This window comes from Sitophilus oryzae, unplaced genomic scaffold (assembly GCF_002938485.1).
Source record: "Sitophilus oryzae breed Bouriz unplaced genomic scaffold, Soryzae_2.0 scaffold_808_pilon_pilon, whole genome shotgun sequence".
In the NCBI taxonomy this organism is placed as follows: Eukaryota; Metazoa; Arthropoda; class Insecta; order Coleoptera; family Curculionidae; genus Sitophilus; species Sitophilus oryzae.
Genome location: NW_022147426.1, coordinates 1,138,148 through 1,155,883, shown reverse-complemented (window position 1 = coordinate 1,155,883; position 17,736 = coordinate 1,138,148). Strand labels below are relative to the sequence as shown.

At 31.5% G+C, this 17,736-nt stretch overlaps 1 protein-coding gene across 1 annotated transcript in view; it reads left to right on the top strand.

Moving 5' to 3' along the window:
* Window positions 1-17,736, top strand: part of LOC115888735 (arrestin homolog) — a 355,674-nt gene that overhangs the window by 27,472 nt on the left and 310,466 nt on the right. Inside the window, exon 4 of the mRNA XM_030908556.1 lies at window positions 13,140-13,304. Within this exon, the coding sequence (XP_030764416.1) occupies window positions 13,140-13,304 (165 nt within the window). The remainder of the gene's footprint in view (window positions 1-13,139; window positions 13,305-17,736) is intronic.

Genomic DNA, 17,736 nt, shown 5'->3' with positions numbered 1-17,736 from the left:
AAGGAGCTTAACTTGTCAGTGGCTAGAACTGTTTATTATGCACTTTTTGAGTCGCACCTCAGGTATGCCCTTCCATTCTGGGGTACGTGTTGTGCGGCTCAATTTGACCGCATTTTCAAGCTCCAGAAGAGAGCTGTTCGATATTCACTGGGACTAAACAGCAGAACTCATTGCCGGGGCTTTTTTAGAGAATTAAAAATATTGACTCTTCCTTCCTTATTTATATTTGAATCCGTTTGCCTAATACGTAAACATGTATCAGCTTCTCAAGAAAGGCCATCTCACACTTATCCACTCAGGAACGCGGAGCAAGATCTTTATCTACCTACCCCACGCTCAGAGTTAGTTAAAAGTTCAATATTATACAACTCGAAAAAAATGCACAATCACCTGCCATTTGAAATCAAATCCATAACATCATTTTTTTCATTTCGCAAAGCATTGAACTCTTATTTACTAGACAAGGCTTTCTACGCCGTAAATGAATTATATTTGAATTGAAAATCGAATTTGATCTTGAAAACACTGGTCTAATGTTTGCTATTGCTATATTTATTAATGACATCGAAATTAATTTATTTAGAGGTCATTGATATTTTGCTATAAACTGGCTAAATATTTTTGAACATTATTTTAATTTTTTTTGGTCTTTGACATTGTAAACATTTATAAATGTTTATTTTAACAATAAGACTGACAATATTATTTGTATAATGTTTTGTATTATCTTTTGTTTGTTTGTTTGTGTACCTTGTTTTTTTTTACTTTGTTTGTTAGTTTACCTTTGTCTACAAATTGAAAAATTTTTTGACAATAAAGGCATTTATTTATTTATTTATATTTATTTCCAAATAACTTGCCAATTCTTCAACGGTAATCTGCTAGTTCATCTATTATTTCTTGCTCCTTTATATTGAGTTTATTTTTATTATATATTATATATATTAAGTATATGCATTCTATGGCAGAAAGAATTTGGGTTTCATCAAGTTCAGAACCTTGTGATTTTGGATTTTGTAATTCTGCAGCATAATGAATGGGTTTAGTAGCAAATTTTTCTGTTTGTTGTGCCAAACTGTTTTGCCATCATTTTTTCTATGAAAAATTTATGATAAATTTAAAAAAAAAATAGAAAGTTCCCAAATTTATCATTTCAGTCAAATAACTATCTACACAACATGTTTATTTTTTGTCAATAATGACATGTATTGACTATTTCCATTCTAAATATCTTGAGAACGGTGGCTCGTAGCGATTTTTAACAAGAGACATTTTTTACATAAAAAACGTTGTAAATGTATATTTTTTACTCAGTAGGTTTATACAGGTACGGAAAAAAAGTTATTACTCTTCAGAACAGTTAAAACACATGTAGGTGGCGCCCTCTACAAATAGAAGGCATATTGACATCAAAATCAAATTTCTCATGACAAAGAGCTCCCAGACACCAGTTTTCATCAAAATATTGACGTTACTTCAGAAATTATTTGGAAAAAATCGAAATAAAAGTGAAACTTCTACACCCTGTATCTCCGAAACTAAGCATTTCAGGACATACTTTTATACGAACTTTTTTACCTATTTTTATCTGCAGAATATGCTGCCGAAGTTTCCGGAATACAGTTCGTACCACCCTGTATAGTACGTTACTGTATATTGTTATTCAAACTTATTAATTAATTATATACACATTATTTGGGAGCGAAATAGGGTAGCGGTATTTTCGTATTTGTCGTGTATATTTAATGTTACCGATAAAAAAAAGCCAGCTCAATAGAATCGTAGTGTTGACATGGCAAACACATCGATTGAGTTTGTTTTGCGGGCCACTCTCAGTCAAGTCTAATTTATTTCCACGAAGTTGCACTAGTGCCAAAGAAGCACTCTAGCTTTCTAAGTTTGTTCTCAAGTAAATCGAACCGCAGTCCATAGAATGGAGATGAAAGGAAATCGAACATTTGAATTTCCTTTAAGTTTATACAGGGTGGTCCGAATTGTATTCCGGAAACTTTGACAGAATATTCTACTTTCGGAGATACAGGGTGTAGAAGTTTCATTTTTATTACGATTTCTTTTAAATAATTTCTGAAGTAACGTCAATATTTGGATGAAAATTGCTGTCTGGGAGTTTTTTGACATGAGAAACTTGATTTTGATGCCAATATCACAGAATATCTAGCTACGCAACAGAAAAATACTCGAAATGAAAGAGCTAAAATTGCACAAATAAAATACTAGATGGCGCGACAATGTCATAATCAGAATATAATTGGAAATTTTCAACTTTCGGTGTTGGTTCGACGTAGATCGACGGCACGTCGACGGCCTTAAAGCTGGGCTAAATATGCACAGTTGCCAGATTCAAACAGACTTTAATTGGCATCCCATTCTTTTTCTGGTGTATAATAGTTTCTTTCTATTCTTCGTTTCTTGTCAGATACACTTACATTAATTATTCGTTTGACTTTTAAAATAGTTTTAATTTTAAGTATGTTATTAGAAAACATATGCTCTCAAAATACATTTACACTACTTTATTATGTTAACTAAGAAAATAACTTTAATTACCTTTAAAATTAATAATATACAGGGCGATTGATAGCGATATTTATTAATTCTGAAACGTTAGTAATGAAATATACGTTTAATAATAATAGAAATGATTTATTAAAATGTAGTACAAAAAATGTTAATTGACTAAAAAAATACTATAATAACAATTTTTTTCTGTTTGCCATGTTATTTATATAGACCTAGGTAGATTTTCAGAAGTGACACAGGTACAATTAATAATATATTAGATCGGTATAAAAGTTGCTGTCACGACATCGTACAATAAATTAAAATTCGTAAAATAAATTAAAATTATTAATTAAACAAATCTTTATAAAGAAACACAAGTATATCAAATTTGGGCCCAATCGAACGCCAGGAAATGGTATCGTAATGTGGTACTACATTATGGTACCCCTTGATATGCTTCATGGTACCATAATATTGCAATGTCATCAAAAATACGCAAGTATAATCAAATATGAGCCCAATCGAACGTCAGGAAGTGGTATCGTAATATGGTACTATATTAAGGTACCACTTTATATATGCATCATAGTACTATCATATTGCAATGTCAATATTGTCGCCGAATTACAATCAAAATTCAGGATTCAGTTAGAATCAAACGTCAGGAAGTGATTTTAATTCAGCTCAAGATTTAACTCCAACTAACATGGCAAGTTAAATACTTAAACGTTTGAAAAAAGAGCTCTAATCTATTTTAATATGTTTAAATGATGTAGCAAATTTGAAGGTAGGCTTTATCAGGAAGTATTACAATAAAAATTACACAATGGCAACACTGCATAAAATTCTTTTAAATTTCGTTTGTAGAAAACTGTTTTCTTTTAAATTTATCGCCTTCTGTTATGTAGTAGTGAAACTACCGCATCAAAATATCTGATTTGGAGATAGACTTTAAAAGCCTGTCTCCTTTTGAGACCTACGATTTTATACATGTAACGAGGCTTCTGTTGCGTAGCTAGATATTCTGTGCCAATATGATTCCTACTTGTAGAGGGCGCCACTTACTAATTTTTTAACTGGTTTGAAGAGTAATAACTTTTCATCCGTACCTGTATAAATCTGATGAGTAAAAAAATATACATTTACTACATTTTTTACGTAAAAAAAGTATCTTGGTAAAAATCGCTACGAGTAATGGTTCTCGAGATATTTGGAATCGAAATCATCAAGACCTGTCACCATTGACATAAATTAAACATGTTGACTAAATAGTTATTAGACTGAAATCATACATTTGAAATGTTTGCTTGAAGGATGCTGGGGTGAATTGTGAATTTTAGAAAGAAGCTTGAAAAATTGTTACTTAAAAATAAATAATTCTTCCCCTAAAATTAACTTTAAAAAACTTACGTTGTACGAATACGCGCTTCCTAAAATGTCGCCAAGAAATTAATTTAAATTTGTCTTAGCCCGTCTTCGCCGAGAACGAAATTAAGTTTATAATTTTATGGATGTAAGACGGCTTAATTAGACAGCTTCATTTCAAAACGAAATATAATTGCCGCTTATTAATAATTCAGAGCAAAAGAAACGTTGAAGAAACAAAAAATTACTAACGAGGAAAAAATTGCATTTTAAAAATTTGATTGAATTAATTACAATTAATTCACAATTGAAGTATCATATTTGTAAGTTCTATACAGAAGAAACATAGAACGTAATGTTTCTTGTCGTTGGTGGAGATCAAAGACATTATAAATATAGACCGAACATCTCATTCATAAATACTCGTTGGTAGTGTATCAAACATTCCAATGTGTTAGACAAGGACAGAAGAGACAGAGAAGTCTAAAATTTCCGACCCCGGCAACTAGGCCCATTTGGATTGTTCTCATGGCCAGTGGCGTATCGTTTTTTGGAACGAATTTAATTAGTAAAGTAAAAGTAAAGTAATTAGTAAAATTTTTACTCCATATTAATATACTACATTAACACTTTTTCGTCAGATGAGTTTTGTTATAAGGTCTAATATAATAATATAATTAATATCCCACATATACTTATGTTGAAACGTTAGTAGCTAGTTTTAGAAAATTCTATAAAAATAAATCTAAATATATAAATCTAATATTCTAAATAAATGTAATTCTATATAAACCTTCAGTTACTTTTGAATATCTATAAGGTGACTCATGCTTCCGAAACAGTTCTATATTAGGTTTGTGGTTGGTGACTTTTCTTTCATTTTTTTTTCAGATAATGGAGGCAATAGTAAAGCACATTTTAGACATTTTTGTAAACATAGGTGGCCGGAACATATTTTCAAACTAAAGTTGTAGATTTGCCATTAAATTTTCATTCCAGAAATACCTAGGGTTGCCACCTGTCCTTTTTTGAAAAGGACAGTCCTTTTTTGGAATAACTTGTATTTTTGACTTTTTTTGACTTAAAAAGTTTAATTTTTTAATTTTCCCTGAGAAAATTACCAATAGCAAACAGAAATATTATTTTCGTCCAAATTTAATTAGAGATGTTATAAAACTTATAAATAAATTTTTCTTGTTTAGAATAGGCAACATTATTTAGAACTTCCCGTTTAATCCGAAATGATAGTTTAGGTTTTAGTTTTACCATTTTTGATCTTAAAAAGAACTTCAAAATTAGTAATTAGTAACGATTTAGTTAGTTCGCAATCGATAGCTTCCTGTGATGTACTGTGTAATAGTTGTTTAATCTTGTATTATTAATTAACTTCCTATACCTAAAATCAATATTTAATGAGAAAATTGAAAATTGATTCATTAAAAGTATCAAACCTGTGTGCTACAGTATGGGATTTCTGTAGCATAATAATGAATTACGTTTGCTTCATCTACGTTACAGTAGATGGAGCTCAAGGCTTGGTAGGATTTGTATAAATAAACAAAATACAAGAAGCAAAAAATTATTAAGGCCTAACCCCTACATATATGCTTATTCTCTGCATTAAGTTCATCAGACTGAAGGGAACAGCCATTCGACGACCGATTTCGGAGATTTATCTCCATCGTCAGGCCGACTTTGCTGTAACCCTCAATTCGACAAACGAAAAGCATAAAAGCAGAAAATAGCATTTGAGTACAAAACGTACTACTATGGCGAGTACTAGATGGCGAGAGCAGCTAGTAGTAATAGGTAAAAAGCTTTTTTGGAGGCCTGGGTCACTCTGTATATAGGTATGTATAAAACTAGTAGCCTAAGAATTATTTACTGTTCGTCCCATTCTAAAAAGGTAACACACCGTACAAATAACTCTAGGAAGAGGTATTTGTACAGTGGTAAAAAATTGTCTAAACAAGGCCGAAGGGGCAGATATAATAAAGCAATAAAATGTAAAAAAGGTCGGGTAACACCTGTGTTTATTTGTTGAGCAAAATTCCTTTAGAATATCGTATATAATGACCAAAAATGACACAATTTAAAAAAAAATGTCACTTTCTGGCTTATAATAAAATTTCAAATGCAATATAACAAAATTTCAAATTTATATTCAAATTTGTTATGATCTACAACAGTTAGGTAGTCATTGAGACGAATTATAATTCAATTACTGGCTACTACGTTCTTGTTTTAATAGATTAATTACAAATATAATTAGAAATTATTTTGATTGTGAGAGGCTCCCTTGTGGGACGCCTATGTACAATGACGAAAACAATACCCACCTGTGAAAAGACAAATTCGGGTAATTTGAGCTTATTTTTCCACACACTTGACACTGTCGTACCATACTGAATTCGCAGATTCAAAAGTACGTTAAACAAAAACAAAAACAAAAACCACCGAAAAAACATTGAAAGTTCACTTTCGTCTTGATTCCGACTTCAAACACACCGCAAGCTAAACGTAGTACGCTATAACGGACCAAGGGCCGTCGCGAGGGGTGGTGGGACGGACGGCTCATTTCATTCTGGAAGACTAGCAGCGACGTTGCCAATAGTTCTAGACGTTTCAGCACATTAAACAGTAAACATGTCCTTTAATAGTAACGCATATATCCTCTGGTTAATAACATATTACAACGCATGCTTCTTTAAAAATAAACTATTAATTTAATTAAGAAATTGAGATTTATTGATATCCGGTAAAGGTTTTAAAGTCACCTTTTCTGCAATTCAAACTGAGTAGATAGGCGCAAATTTGAGATGCGGCAAAGTCGCCTTCTCTATCTCAGTTGGTTTTTACAGTACGTAGTCAACCTCCGATTGTTTGATCGGGTTAAAATGTCTAATGTGATATCTGTTCTTACTAAATCTATGGTGGAGATACATACCAGGTTATGACTGGCTCAGGACATATAGAAAGTACGTCTTCCCTAATATTTGTTACAGTGAAAGTCGAAAATTCAGTGATTATTAACATTCAATAGGAAATGCTAGCAATTACGGATTGGACCAGTGAATGTGGTTTTTTAAAGAGATTTGTCAACTTTTCTTAGGTAATTTCTAACATTCACTAGTGAAAGTAACATTTACTAAAGGTTGCCAGTAAAAGTTATTCCATTGTACAGGGAGAGTATGGTGAGCAAGAAACCGATATACGATCTCGATTATCAACTCAAACCAGTTCTTTTTACTTAACTGTTTCAAACAGTTCCAAGTTCCTAACCGTTCTAAGCCCTAAACTGTTCCAGGTCGCAAACTGTTCCAAGTCTCAAACAGTTCCAAGTCCCTAACTGTTCCAAGCGCTAAACTGTTCCAAGTCTCAAACTGTTCCAAGTCCCACTGTTCAGGTTGGGACTTGAAAGAGTTTACGGCTTGGAAGAGTTTAGTGCTTGGAACAGTTAGGAACTTGGAACTGTTTGGGACTTGGAACAATTTGGGACTTGGAACAGTTAAGTAAAAAGAACTAGTTTCAGTTGAGAAACGAGGTAGTATATCGCTTTAGCGACGCGGTCGCTTGACGTTATATTATCGAGATTCAGTGCGAGTGCACTAATATAGTGCATAGACGTAAAAAAAACAAGGGTGACGGTTTTTGCAGCGTTGCCGATATTTGATATATTTAATTAAAATTCAACTAAATTTTTATAATGAATTTTAAATAGAAAATCAATATTTAAAAATACAGAAAGAAAAGAATATCTAATATTTACTATTTTATATATGTAAAATAGTAAAATACTTATATAAAATAAAAACAATTTACATTCCTAGATAATAAAAACAAGCGGTTCCTTTGTCGGTATGTATACATTTTTTGCGCAGAGTTTTTTTTAATGTAAACAGAATAGGCGAAGAGGATTTCTTACCATCAAAAAAAACGTACTGGCGATGTTGCCAAATGCAATATAATATATAATTATCTAATTTTGAAAAATACACAATTAAGAATCTAGTATCACAAATATAGTAGATAACATAATTTAAACAATTCCAAGAATTTATTTCTTTAAGTATTTAATTTAAGTTGCAGTGTTTTGAAACAGCTGGAACAGTTGGAACTGGAACTGGTATAGGATAGGACATAAACCTGTTCCAAGCCAGTTCCAAAACAAACCTGTTTCGAAAATAACAGATCCTGTTCCAAAGCGTCATCACTAAAACATATCAAAAAATTCATAGTCACTAGGTTCCTTAATATTTCTTTCTCTTGCAAGCTTAACTTTTGCTATAACTTCATTATATTGCAAAAATGAAAAACAAGCACTATTACATTCTTGCGACTGCATAGTTTATCTTTACTTACAGAACATTTCTTCCATAGGGAAAATACCGCACAACACTTTTTACAACGATAACAAAACAATTATACATAACCACAAAAAACAAAGCGAATTTACGCCAGATGTCTGTCAACGTTGCCAACGTTTAGCCCAATTTAATGTTATCCTTGTATTAGACTATTATCACAAACTAACCTAAACAGATGCGACACCTTATGGGAAATTTTGTGTTCAAAAAGACCTATGTTCGGAAGTGCGACGACAGAGCGGCGATACCGTCGATGAAGGCAAAATATTCGGCCAAACAAACAGCCGTGGTGACTTCAAATCGTTCCCGCACACCCCCTTCTCTAAGCTTCCATTTCTTTCGTTCTTTCTCGCATTTAACCTTGCCTTTGATACACCGCGCCGCCTCGTCTGGCCGTCGCAGCCGCCGCACGATTATAAAGTCAAAGCGAGATTGCCAGCTTGAACTTTTTTTATGTGAGAATTAAATGTTATATGTACTTGTATTAGCGCTTTCTCCTGGATAATAATAAATAACTATTACATGATGTTAGGAAATATCAGCTAATATTTATTTGTAAAGTATGAGAAATTTACAAATTTTAACAATCGGTTAAGATCAATACATATGTATAAAGAAAATGACGATTTCTTTAAAATTAAAAATTATATAAAATATCAGAAATATACAATTCTTAAAGAATAGGATCTTTGTTGTCAGCTTGCCGTTTGTATTTAGCTGTACTTCCAGCTGTTAATTTCAAATATTAATCTAAAGTCTATCTACTATTAGCCAGCTTAAATTATCTTTAATTATTTTTATATCCTGCTTGTTAATAGTTTTATGCACTACTATAATTTTATTTGATATTTTAAATTGATTTAAAATTTAGCAGCTGATCTTTTATATAGCAAATAGGTACTTTTATGATACAGACACGGCATATTGTTTGCATGTGCCGTGATACCGATATAGTTTATACAAATTGGTAAGTAGAATTGGCAACAGTGTCCTAGAAAAAGGATATGGGAATCTAAGATGGGAATATTGAAGGTTTTCAGAGGATTTTTAAGTCAGTTTCTTCAGTTGTTTCACATGGATATTACATACATCATTATTATTAGCTGTTTCCGATTTTAATTTTCTGTTGGGTTTTGTTGGTTTACATTTAGTTAGTTCACGGTGTTCTTAGTATTGTTTTAGTTAATTCAGCTATTCAGTTTAAGTTTCTTGTTTTGATTTTATTTAAAATGCTTTTAAAAAAATGTGCATTCAATGGATGAGAAAACACTAAAAACTGAAGAAGATACATTTTTTAGATTTTCTAGGACTAAATTATATCAAAAACTGTGGGTGTTTTTTTCCGAAAATACCTAGATTTTCTAATACGAAAAAAGCGAATAGACATACAGTTCGATCAAATAATCGACTTATTAACTACATAAACTTTGTAAAAATATTATACTTCTATGCCAGGTAGTAATAAATTTTCATACCAACTTTCACCCCTATATCATCCCCGAGATGAGGAATTTTCAAAAATTTCCATTAACATACAAACTGGATAAAATGTTCTCACAGTTATGTCCTGAGCCTGAGAAAAAACAATATGGCGATATTATTATATAACTTGGTAATATTTGACGGGTAGTTTCATCTCGTTGGAATTTGACTTTCGAAAAATCTGTTTGTCAAAAATATTTTTTTTTGCGTCAAGCAGTTAAGCAGAATCGTAGTTAATCAATTATCCAACTTTTTGGAACACCCAGTATGATTTTTTAAAAAAATTCAAAATATGTAAAAAAACAAAATAAATTATGCGTGTCCAAGCGTTTTCCCGAAAGACTAACCGTTTTTTAAATTGTGACGACTTTTTCTGTCATCACTCAAACAGAAAGAAAAAGGTATCCGTTGCTCAGGGTTAGAGGAGAGCTGGGTTCGTAGGTAAGGCTTGTGACCTGTGGTGACTTAATAATGTTGTTAAATAATAAAATGAAAGTAATAATGTATAGGCTGCAAAGATTCTAAAATTGATGTTAAGTATTCAAATAGTAATGGTCAAAGACAGTAAAAAGGGCGCCACTTACTTTGGGTATGAAAAGGTAAAGTAAGAAACCAGTAAGAAAATTTGATCATGAAATAGCTAAAATAAAATAATCAACAGCAATAAGGGTCTATTATGTTCATCAAGAATAAAAGTCAGATATAACTATCCTACGTTGAACATTTATTTAAAGACGAACACAATTATCAATCAGTTTAAACCCAGTTTTAATTATCCCAATGAAATCGTTAGTTACTTTAAGTAAACTCAAATTTAGTTAAAGTTCTCTCCAGTATACTATACTACGTAATATATAAACAGGTGAAATTTATGTAAGTACCAATACGATGATGTTTCGAAACAAGTCGTGTACAATACCCTTCAAAAATGAATCCGTGTTAGCGATTCTCACATAAAGATCATACTGAAGTAAAACGTACCGTTAAGGACAAAGCATGACTTATAATGTTAACTAAAAGGTAAATTTTGACTATAATATATGGAATAAATGACAACAATTCACAGAGATATTCAAAATATTATCTCAAAGTAAAAAAAATTTAGGGAATACCTTGTGTGTTGAACTTAGAACTTATCTGTATTTTTTTTTTAATTTATGACGTAGTGAACAGATAGGCAGGCAGTCTCCAGACTAACGGAAGTGGATGTAGACTCTTCGATAGTAGCAGGAGTCTTCGATATCAGTAGAATAAATGTAGAGTCATAAATACTGTCTCAAAAGTGGTTACTCATATGCCAATTACTTATACGTCAATTTCTTATACGCCAGTTACTCTATATAAAAAAAACTCTCAGAACAGTCACCGAATACCAAAAAAAATAACTTACGGTCTGAAAATCAGCTGTACACATTCCAAAATATAGCCAAACTATATGCTGATCCAAACCAGTAATGCACAATCAAACATTATCAAGATAAATAAAAAACGGGAATAACTGAAATAAAACTTAGTTAGACATGGCGATACAAAATGGTAGATACACTTACTGTGATCTTATTCCAGGAAAAGGCCAAAAAAACACGAACTAGGCTCTGAACAGTATATTCTACAGGATTTCAAATCTCCACTTTTGGATACCCGTGCCTAACTGTTAGGAAAAGTGTTTCAGAAAGCCCTTTTTCTCTGAGATTCGTCGGACGCTGAACCACGCGTCTTTTTCTGATCTCAATCTCTCGGAAAAAAACTCCTTCCTCCTTTTCGCAAAACGGAAGTCTTCGAATTGACAGGTCATATGACCAAAGGCAATTAAGTGAACTCTATCGTCTATACTGAATGAAATTTGTTTTTATGGAAAGGAACCGCTACCTGTACTGAATGAAGTTTAACATCTAGCGAATAGATGGCGCCAGCAATATTAAAATTTGGAATTTTATAAAAAGAAAAATAAAACGCTACAAAATAACAAATATTGTAATATTTGAGGGGCATTTTCACCCTCTTGGAATCGAGAAACCCCTCCTTATGGAATCTCTACACCCCACAGTCAATCCGTTTGCCAAAAATCATCAGCTTTAAACGTCAAGCAGTTTAAGCAGAATCGTGATTACTCAATGGTCATATTTTATGAAACACCCTGTATAAATTTTTAAAAAATCTTAAAATATGTAAAACAACAAAATAAAATATACGTTTTTAAGAGCTTTTCCGAAAAACTCATCGGTTTTTAAATAAAAAATATTCTAATATTTGAGGGGTGGTTTCACCCCCTTAGAATTCGAGTTTCGAAAAATCCCTTCTTATCGAACCTCTACACCCTAAAGTCAATCCGTTTTCCAAAAATCAGCTTTTTACGTCAAGCGCTTTAAGCAGGATCGTGATTAATCAATGACCAGATTTTTCGAAACACCCTGTATACATTTTTAAAAAATCTTAAATTAGGTAAAAAAACAAAATAACATATACGTGTTTAAGCGTTTTTCGGAAACTTGACCGTTTTTTAAATAAAAAATATTGTAATATTTGAGGGATGGTTTCACCCCCTTGGAACTGGAATTTCGAAAAATTTCTTCTTTTCGAACCTCTACACCCTAGAATCAACCTGTATGCCAAAATTGAGCTTCTTACGTTGAGTGGTTTGAGCAGGATCGTGATTAATCAGTGAGTCAGTCACTTAAGAATTTTATATATTAGTAGGTATAGATTTTGAATGTATCAAAAATTGAAAAAAAACTAATGAAATTAAAATCATCTCTATTTGATTCCGAACTACAAAATTCCCTCTCTATTTTCTACACGAAGGAGGCGTGGCTTCTTAGTAAACGAATGGAGGTTACTTTGCTGGTCCGCTGTAAAATTCGCCTATATGACAAATCTAACGGAAAAATTTGCCTGGCGCATTCGCCAAAATGTAATTTTCACATTTGCATTGTTTGTCGCATCTGTTTAGGTTAGTCTGTGCTATTATTCAACTTATCCTTATATTTTACAACATGTGGCAACCGCGCTAACTGAGTCTTTTAAACTCACTGCTATCGTCCTGGCGTAGTCTTAGCAAATCAGTGAATGTGAGATTTTACTAGTAATTGTTAACAATCACTGATTTCCAACTTGTACTGTAACATATACAACAAATGATGAGGTCATGTACTAAAAATTGACATAAAACTTGTAAAAAATTAATTATTGGTCTCGTCAAAACTATCACCGATTCTCATTTCCGATCGATTCCGATTTTTTTTTCGATCGCATGGTATTTTAATTCAAAGGTTTAAATTAATATACATAATTTTGATAAACACTCAGTTAAGACAAAAGTTAAGAAGAAATATACAGTTAGTACAACTTATTTCTTTATGTCGAAAGGAGATAAAAACGAGTAATGTTAAATTCTCTTTGTAGGGTATTCAAGAAATCGTCTCCCAACAACAAGCTGACCATGTACCTGTCAAGTCGTGATTTGGTAGTGTCGCATGGTTGTATCGATCGGCTTATAGGAGTGCTATTAATAGATCCCGAGTTTGTGGACAGTAGGAAGGTGTATGGACAAATTACGTTAACGTTTCGGTGAGTATTAACAATATTTATTTCTTACTTATAGCCATAAATACAATCATAATTTCTTGGGACATTATTAAAATGTCAGTTCCCTCTACCTTTTCTTAGAGAACAACCATGAAATACAATAGAGATTTTGAGTAATAATATAAAATGAAAATGGACATTCATCTAACTATTCTAATAATTTATTTACATCATTAGTGTCACACGTAATAAACTTACAGGAGAACAGTTTTATCGACATCCCCTGCTACAGTATTTTTCGGTCCCAGCCACTGAAGGTATTTTTTATATTTCTTTTGGTAAATGGACTCACCTTTAGGTGGAAGTAACTCTTGTCGTGCTTCTTCAGTTTAATATTTCATCCATTTTAATGGAAACGTACTCGAACGTGTGCCGAATTCGTGCGAAAGGCGTTTTTTTACAAAATTCCTGAACTTGATTGACAACAACTGTTAATTTATAAACAGGTCATTTAATACAATAGTAACCTGGTAACAAATAAGGTTCCTACCAGCAGAGTTAATACAAATATACCAGAAGATTTATAACACACTAAATTCGGTAAGAAATAAAATTATCTATGTACTACGGGAATTATAAATTATTAATAACCACGGGCAATTATTGTCACTCGGGACAGACACTTTGCCCTCTGTAATTATCACCCTTATAATTTTTTTGATACGTAAATAACTATTATGTAAAACACTAAATAATAAAACAGATTAGAAATGTGCATAATATTTGATACTATGATTCACCTTTTCTTTTAAAAGTCGGAATTTGTAAACAAAACAAGTGTTTGTTGTATTTTCTGTTTCACATCGTATAGACAAACTTTTAATGATTATAACGGAAGTCATATCTTATACTTTGCCGTCGGTGATTAAAATTTTAATAAAACATCTTATAACAAAAATTAAACATTCATATTTTTTAGATACGTTGTTTCGCGTTTTTGAGGAGATTTATTTTTAATTTTTTCCAATTAGTGTTTTTATCGAAATTTTCTGTTTTCAATTTCTCCCCATAAATTAACAAGAAATGTATGGATATTTAAAATTTACTGTCGAGAGCCTACGCAAGTGTTTGACCTTTTTAAATATTCATTTGCGAAATGAATTAAAAATACAGGAGTATCTTCGTTAGATAATATTTATTTTTGCATATTTTCATAATTATTTTGAATTTCTTTTTTGATTATAATATTATAGACATTATAATATTTTTAATTTAAATTTTAAGTTTTAACAAGTTAAGTTAACAAGCAAAAAAGGTACCTAAATACGTTTATTTATTGTAAACATTAATTATAATATCAGTACAATTGGTTAAATTAATTCCAGACGATGACAGGTGAGTTGAATTTTTGGAAAGTAAATTAATTTCCTGAGTGCTTGAACTTGTTGAAGATCCATCATTGCCAGAAATGTTACCCAAAATATTACATGACACTTTTTTCTTACTTTCTTTGGAATTTTCTATATAGCTCTCTACCACTGTGTTAGAGCGCCAACCACTAATGTCTTTTAACAGTTAATAAATCCACTCCTGAATCTGCATGCAATGACACAGACGATCTACGGAAACAAATGTCCAGTGTATTGTTGTGGATTTGGAAGACTTAGGAACAGTGCTATTTTATACGGAATTTTCCCTAAAGTATTAATGCCAACGGGTTGCTTAATACATTTTCCATTTCTGTACCCCACAAAAAATCGAGTATGCTCTGTGTTGCATGGCCGCATAGCTATATATCTTCGAACCATTTCCATCAGATTTATTCCTTCAACATTCCCTTTCGTTATAAAAAAAAATCTCGTGATATCTTTGTTTTCGTAAATGGAATAATGACATGAATGCATTGTCCTTCATCTTTAACATTTTGCAGCTGCAGATTCATCACCTCGATACGCCGGCAGGCTCCCGCAAGTCCTACTATCAATGAAACTTCTGTCAGGAAATAAGTTTTATCATCGGCTTCCAACAAAAAACGAGTTATGTCTTCTTTTCTTAAAATTCTCGATTTTTTTGACCGAAATCCTTCCGATTTCCTTTTTCGAAATGCAATTAAATGGACGTACTTACTAATATCTGTATTTTTCTTCACTGATATAACTGAACGTAGCATGGAATAATATACCCAAAGTGATGAAGCCTTCCTATGTTTTGAAAGATGTTCAAAATATGCCAGGAGAACCTTTTCGTTACTACTATTCTTGATTCCTTTTCCTTTACACCAATCTTCAAGTTTTACATAGGCTTGCTCGTACGTTTGTCTTGATTTTTCGGGAAGTAGGGAATCGACAAGGTTTTGCGTAATGCCTTCCGAAGCGCCAATCCGAAGGGACACAGAATCAGAATCACCCATATTAATATTATTTTTTGCTTTTTGCTAAAACTGAACGTTTAACACAAAATTGAACATCAATAATTGAGTTGTCAAAGTCAAAATGAAAACAATCAACAAGCACGATTACCACGGCGTCGACTAATATGGGCACCTGATAATTTTGAATTTTAATTTTAATGAGCATATCTCTGATATTTTAAATTATATCAAATCTCTTTGGATCGTCCCTCGTGTCGGGTCGTTGATTAAATTTTGAATGATACACGTTCCATACGAACTTTTTAATGAAACGCGTGTAACGTTTAATTGCGGCTTAGTTACACAATGATGTTCGTATCGAACTTGTATCATTAATAACTATTATACATATGTCTTTTTTCCCTAGGCATCGAACACCAGGATTATTAGTCAGCACATCTCTTACAAGGACAATTTAAAATTTAAAAATCTACATTGACATAAACATTTTAAGATGAGTGACAAAAAGATCAAAAACAAACACAAGAAAGAAAAAAAACACATGTCTATGTGGTTATTAACCTCCTGGAAGAAAAGTAATTCTTAATTGTCATCATATATTTCAATTTAAACCATAAATTGTTCGTTCATAGGCTTAAAGATGAAGGCTATAAATTAATAGCAGCTAAACTTCCTGATAAATTGCCATCCACTTGCTAAACGTTTGGGATGAAAAGAGATTTATTAGACACACTTTACTAAGACAGTCATATCGTCGGTTGAATCGATCTGAGATTGGTAGCGTTCATCTCAGAAATTTCAACAAACTACATCGACTCGGTACTTATCAAATGGAAAGTAAGACTAGAAAAAAAAGTAGTACATAGTATACTGGTGAACATAATAGTTATTTATGTATCAAGGTAATTGTAAAAGTGTTAAGTACCGCTTAACTTATACAGTGTTGTTCACCACATACGACACGGAGTATTGTAACTAAACGATTAGATTATTACAAATTGTAAGTTTTGGGTTCGTTGAAGGACTATTAGAGCTACAATTTAAAAATATTTTTACAAGATACAAAGTGTCCTAAATAGGTAAAAAATATTATAGTTGTATTTTTTTAAATAGAACACCCTGTATATTATTCTATTTTTAGATTCTACGAATGAAATAAAGGTAGATTTGATTAAGGTTTATCACACCTAAACCTTACCGTTTTTGAAATATTTTCAATTTTATGAAATTGCAAAAAATAAATTAAGGCTTTATTTCTCCAAGGGTATCAAAGTTTTTAATACTAAATATTTACTGAAGATTATTTATTGATCAGATATTGTGTTGCAATAATAAAAATTTTACTACCTTATACAGAGTGTCCAAAAATTTATATTAAATAATTATTAGCTTTAAACGGCAATAACTTGTTTAATTTAAATAGAACACCCTATATATTTTACGTGAATCAGATGCACAATGTAATTGTCTATCAAATTGTATTGTTCCATTTTTTACCCACCTCTTCAAGTTTTCATAGAAAATGCATTTTCTTATAATTTAGACCTCATTTATCGCTATACCCATGGAATATTGACATTTTAGCTTATTTTTAAAGATATAACAAATTTTCAAAGGGTACAGATACTAATATTGTCGATATATCTAGTTCGCTTATTTAATTAAAAAATAAAAAAACTGTTTAAATATTTTTTGTTAAAGAGGACCGATTAATATGATCCCAGTATTCAAACTACATTATTTGACTGTTTACGTTGTAGTAATAATTGCTCCAAATACTAAAAAATTGAATTTTGTGTGTGTATTAGACAGTGTGGTAAAAAGCAACACCTTATAGATTTTACTTCATTTATTAACGAATGTTTATTTATAAAAACACACGTTCATTTTTATGACTTATTATTATATTGATTTCTGAGCCAAATCCACATTCATTTAGAATAATGTTTTAATTAAAACAATTTATAAATATGTAATTAACTAATTTTTGGTGTTTTTGGTAGGAAATAATGATGGTATATTTAATTGGTATACTCTTTTGTAAATATTTAAATAGTTTATTTTGTATGCCAATGGGCTTGCAATATTTACCACCTGTACATT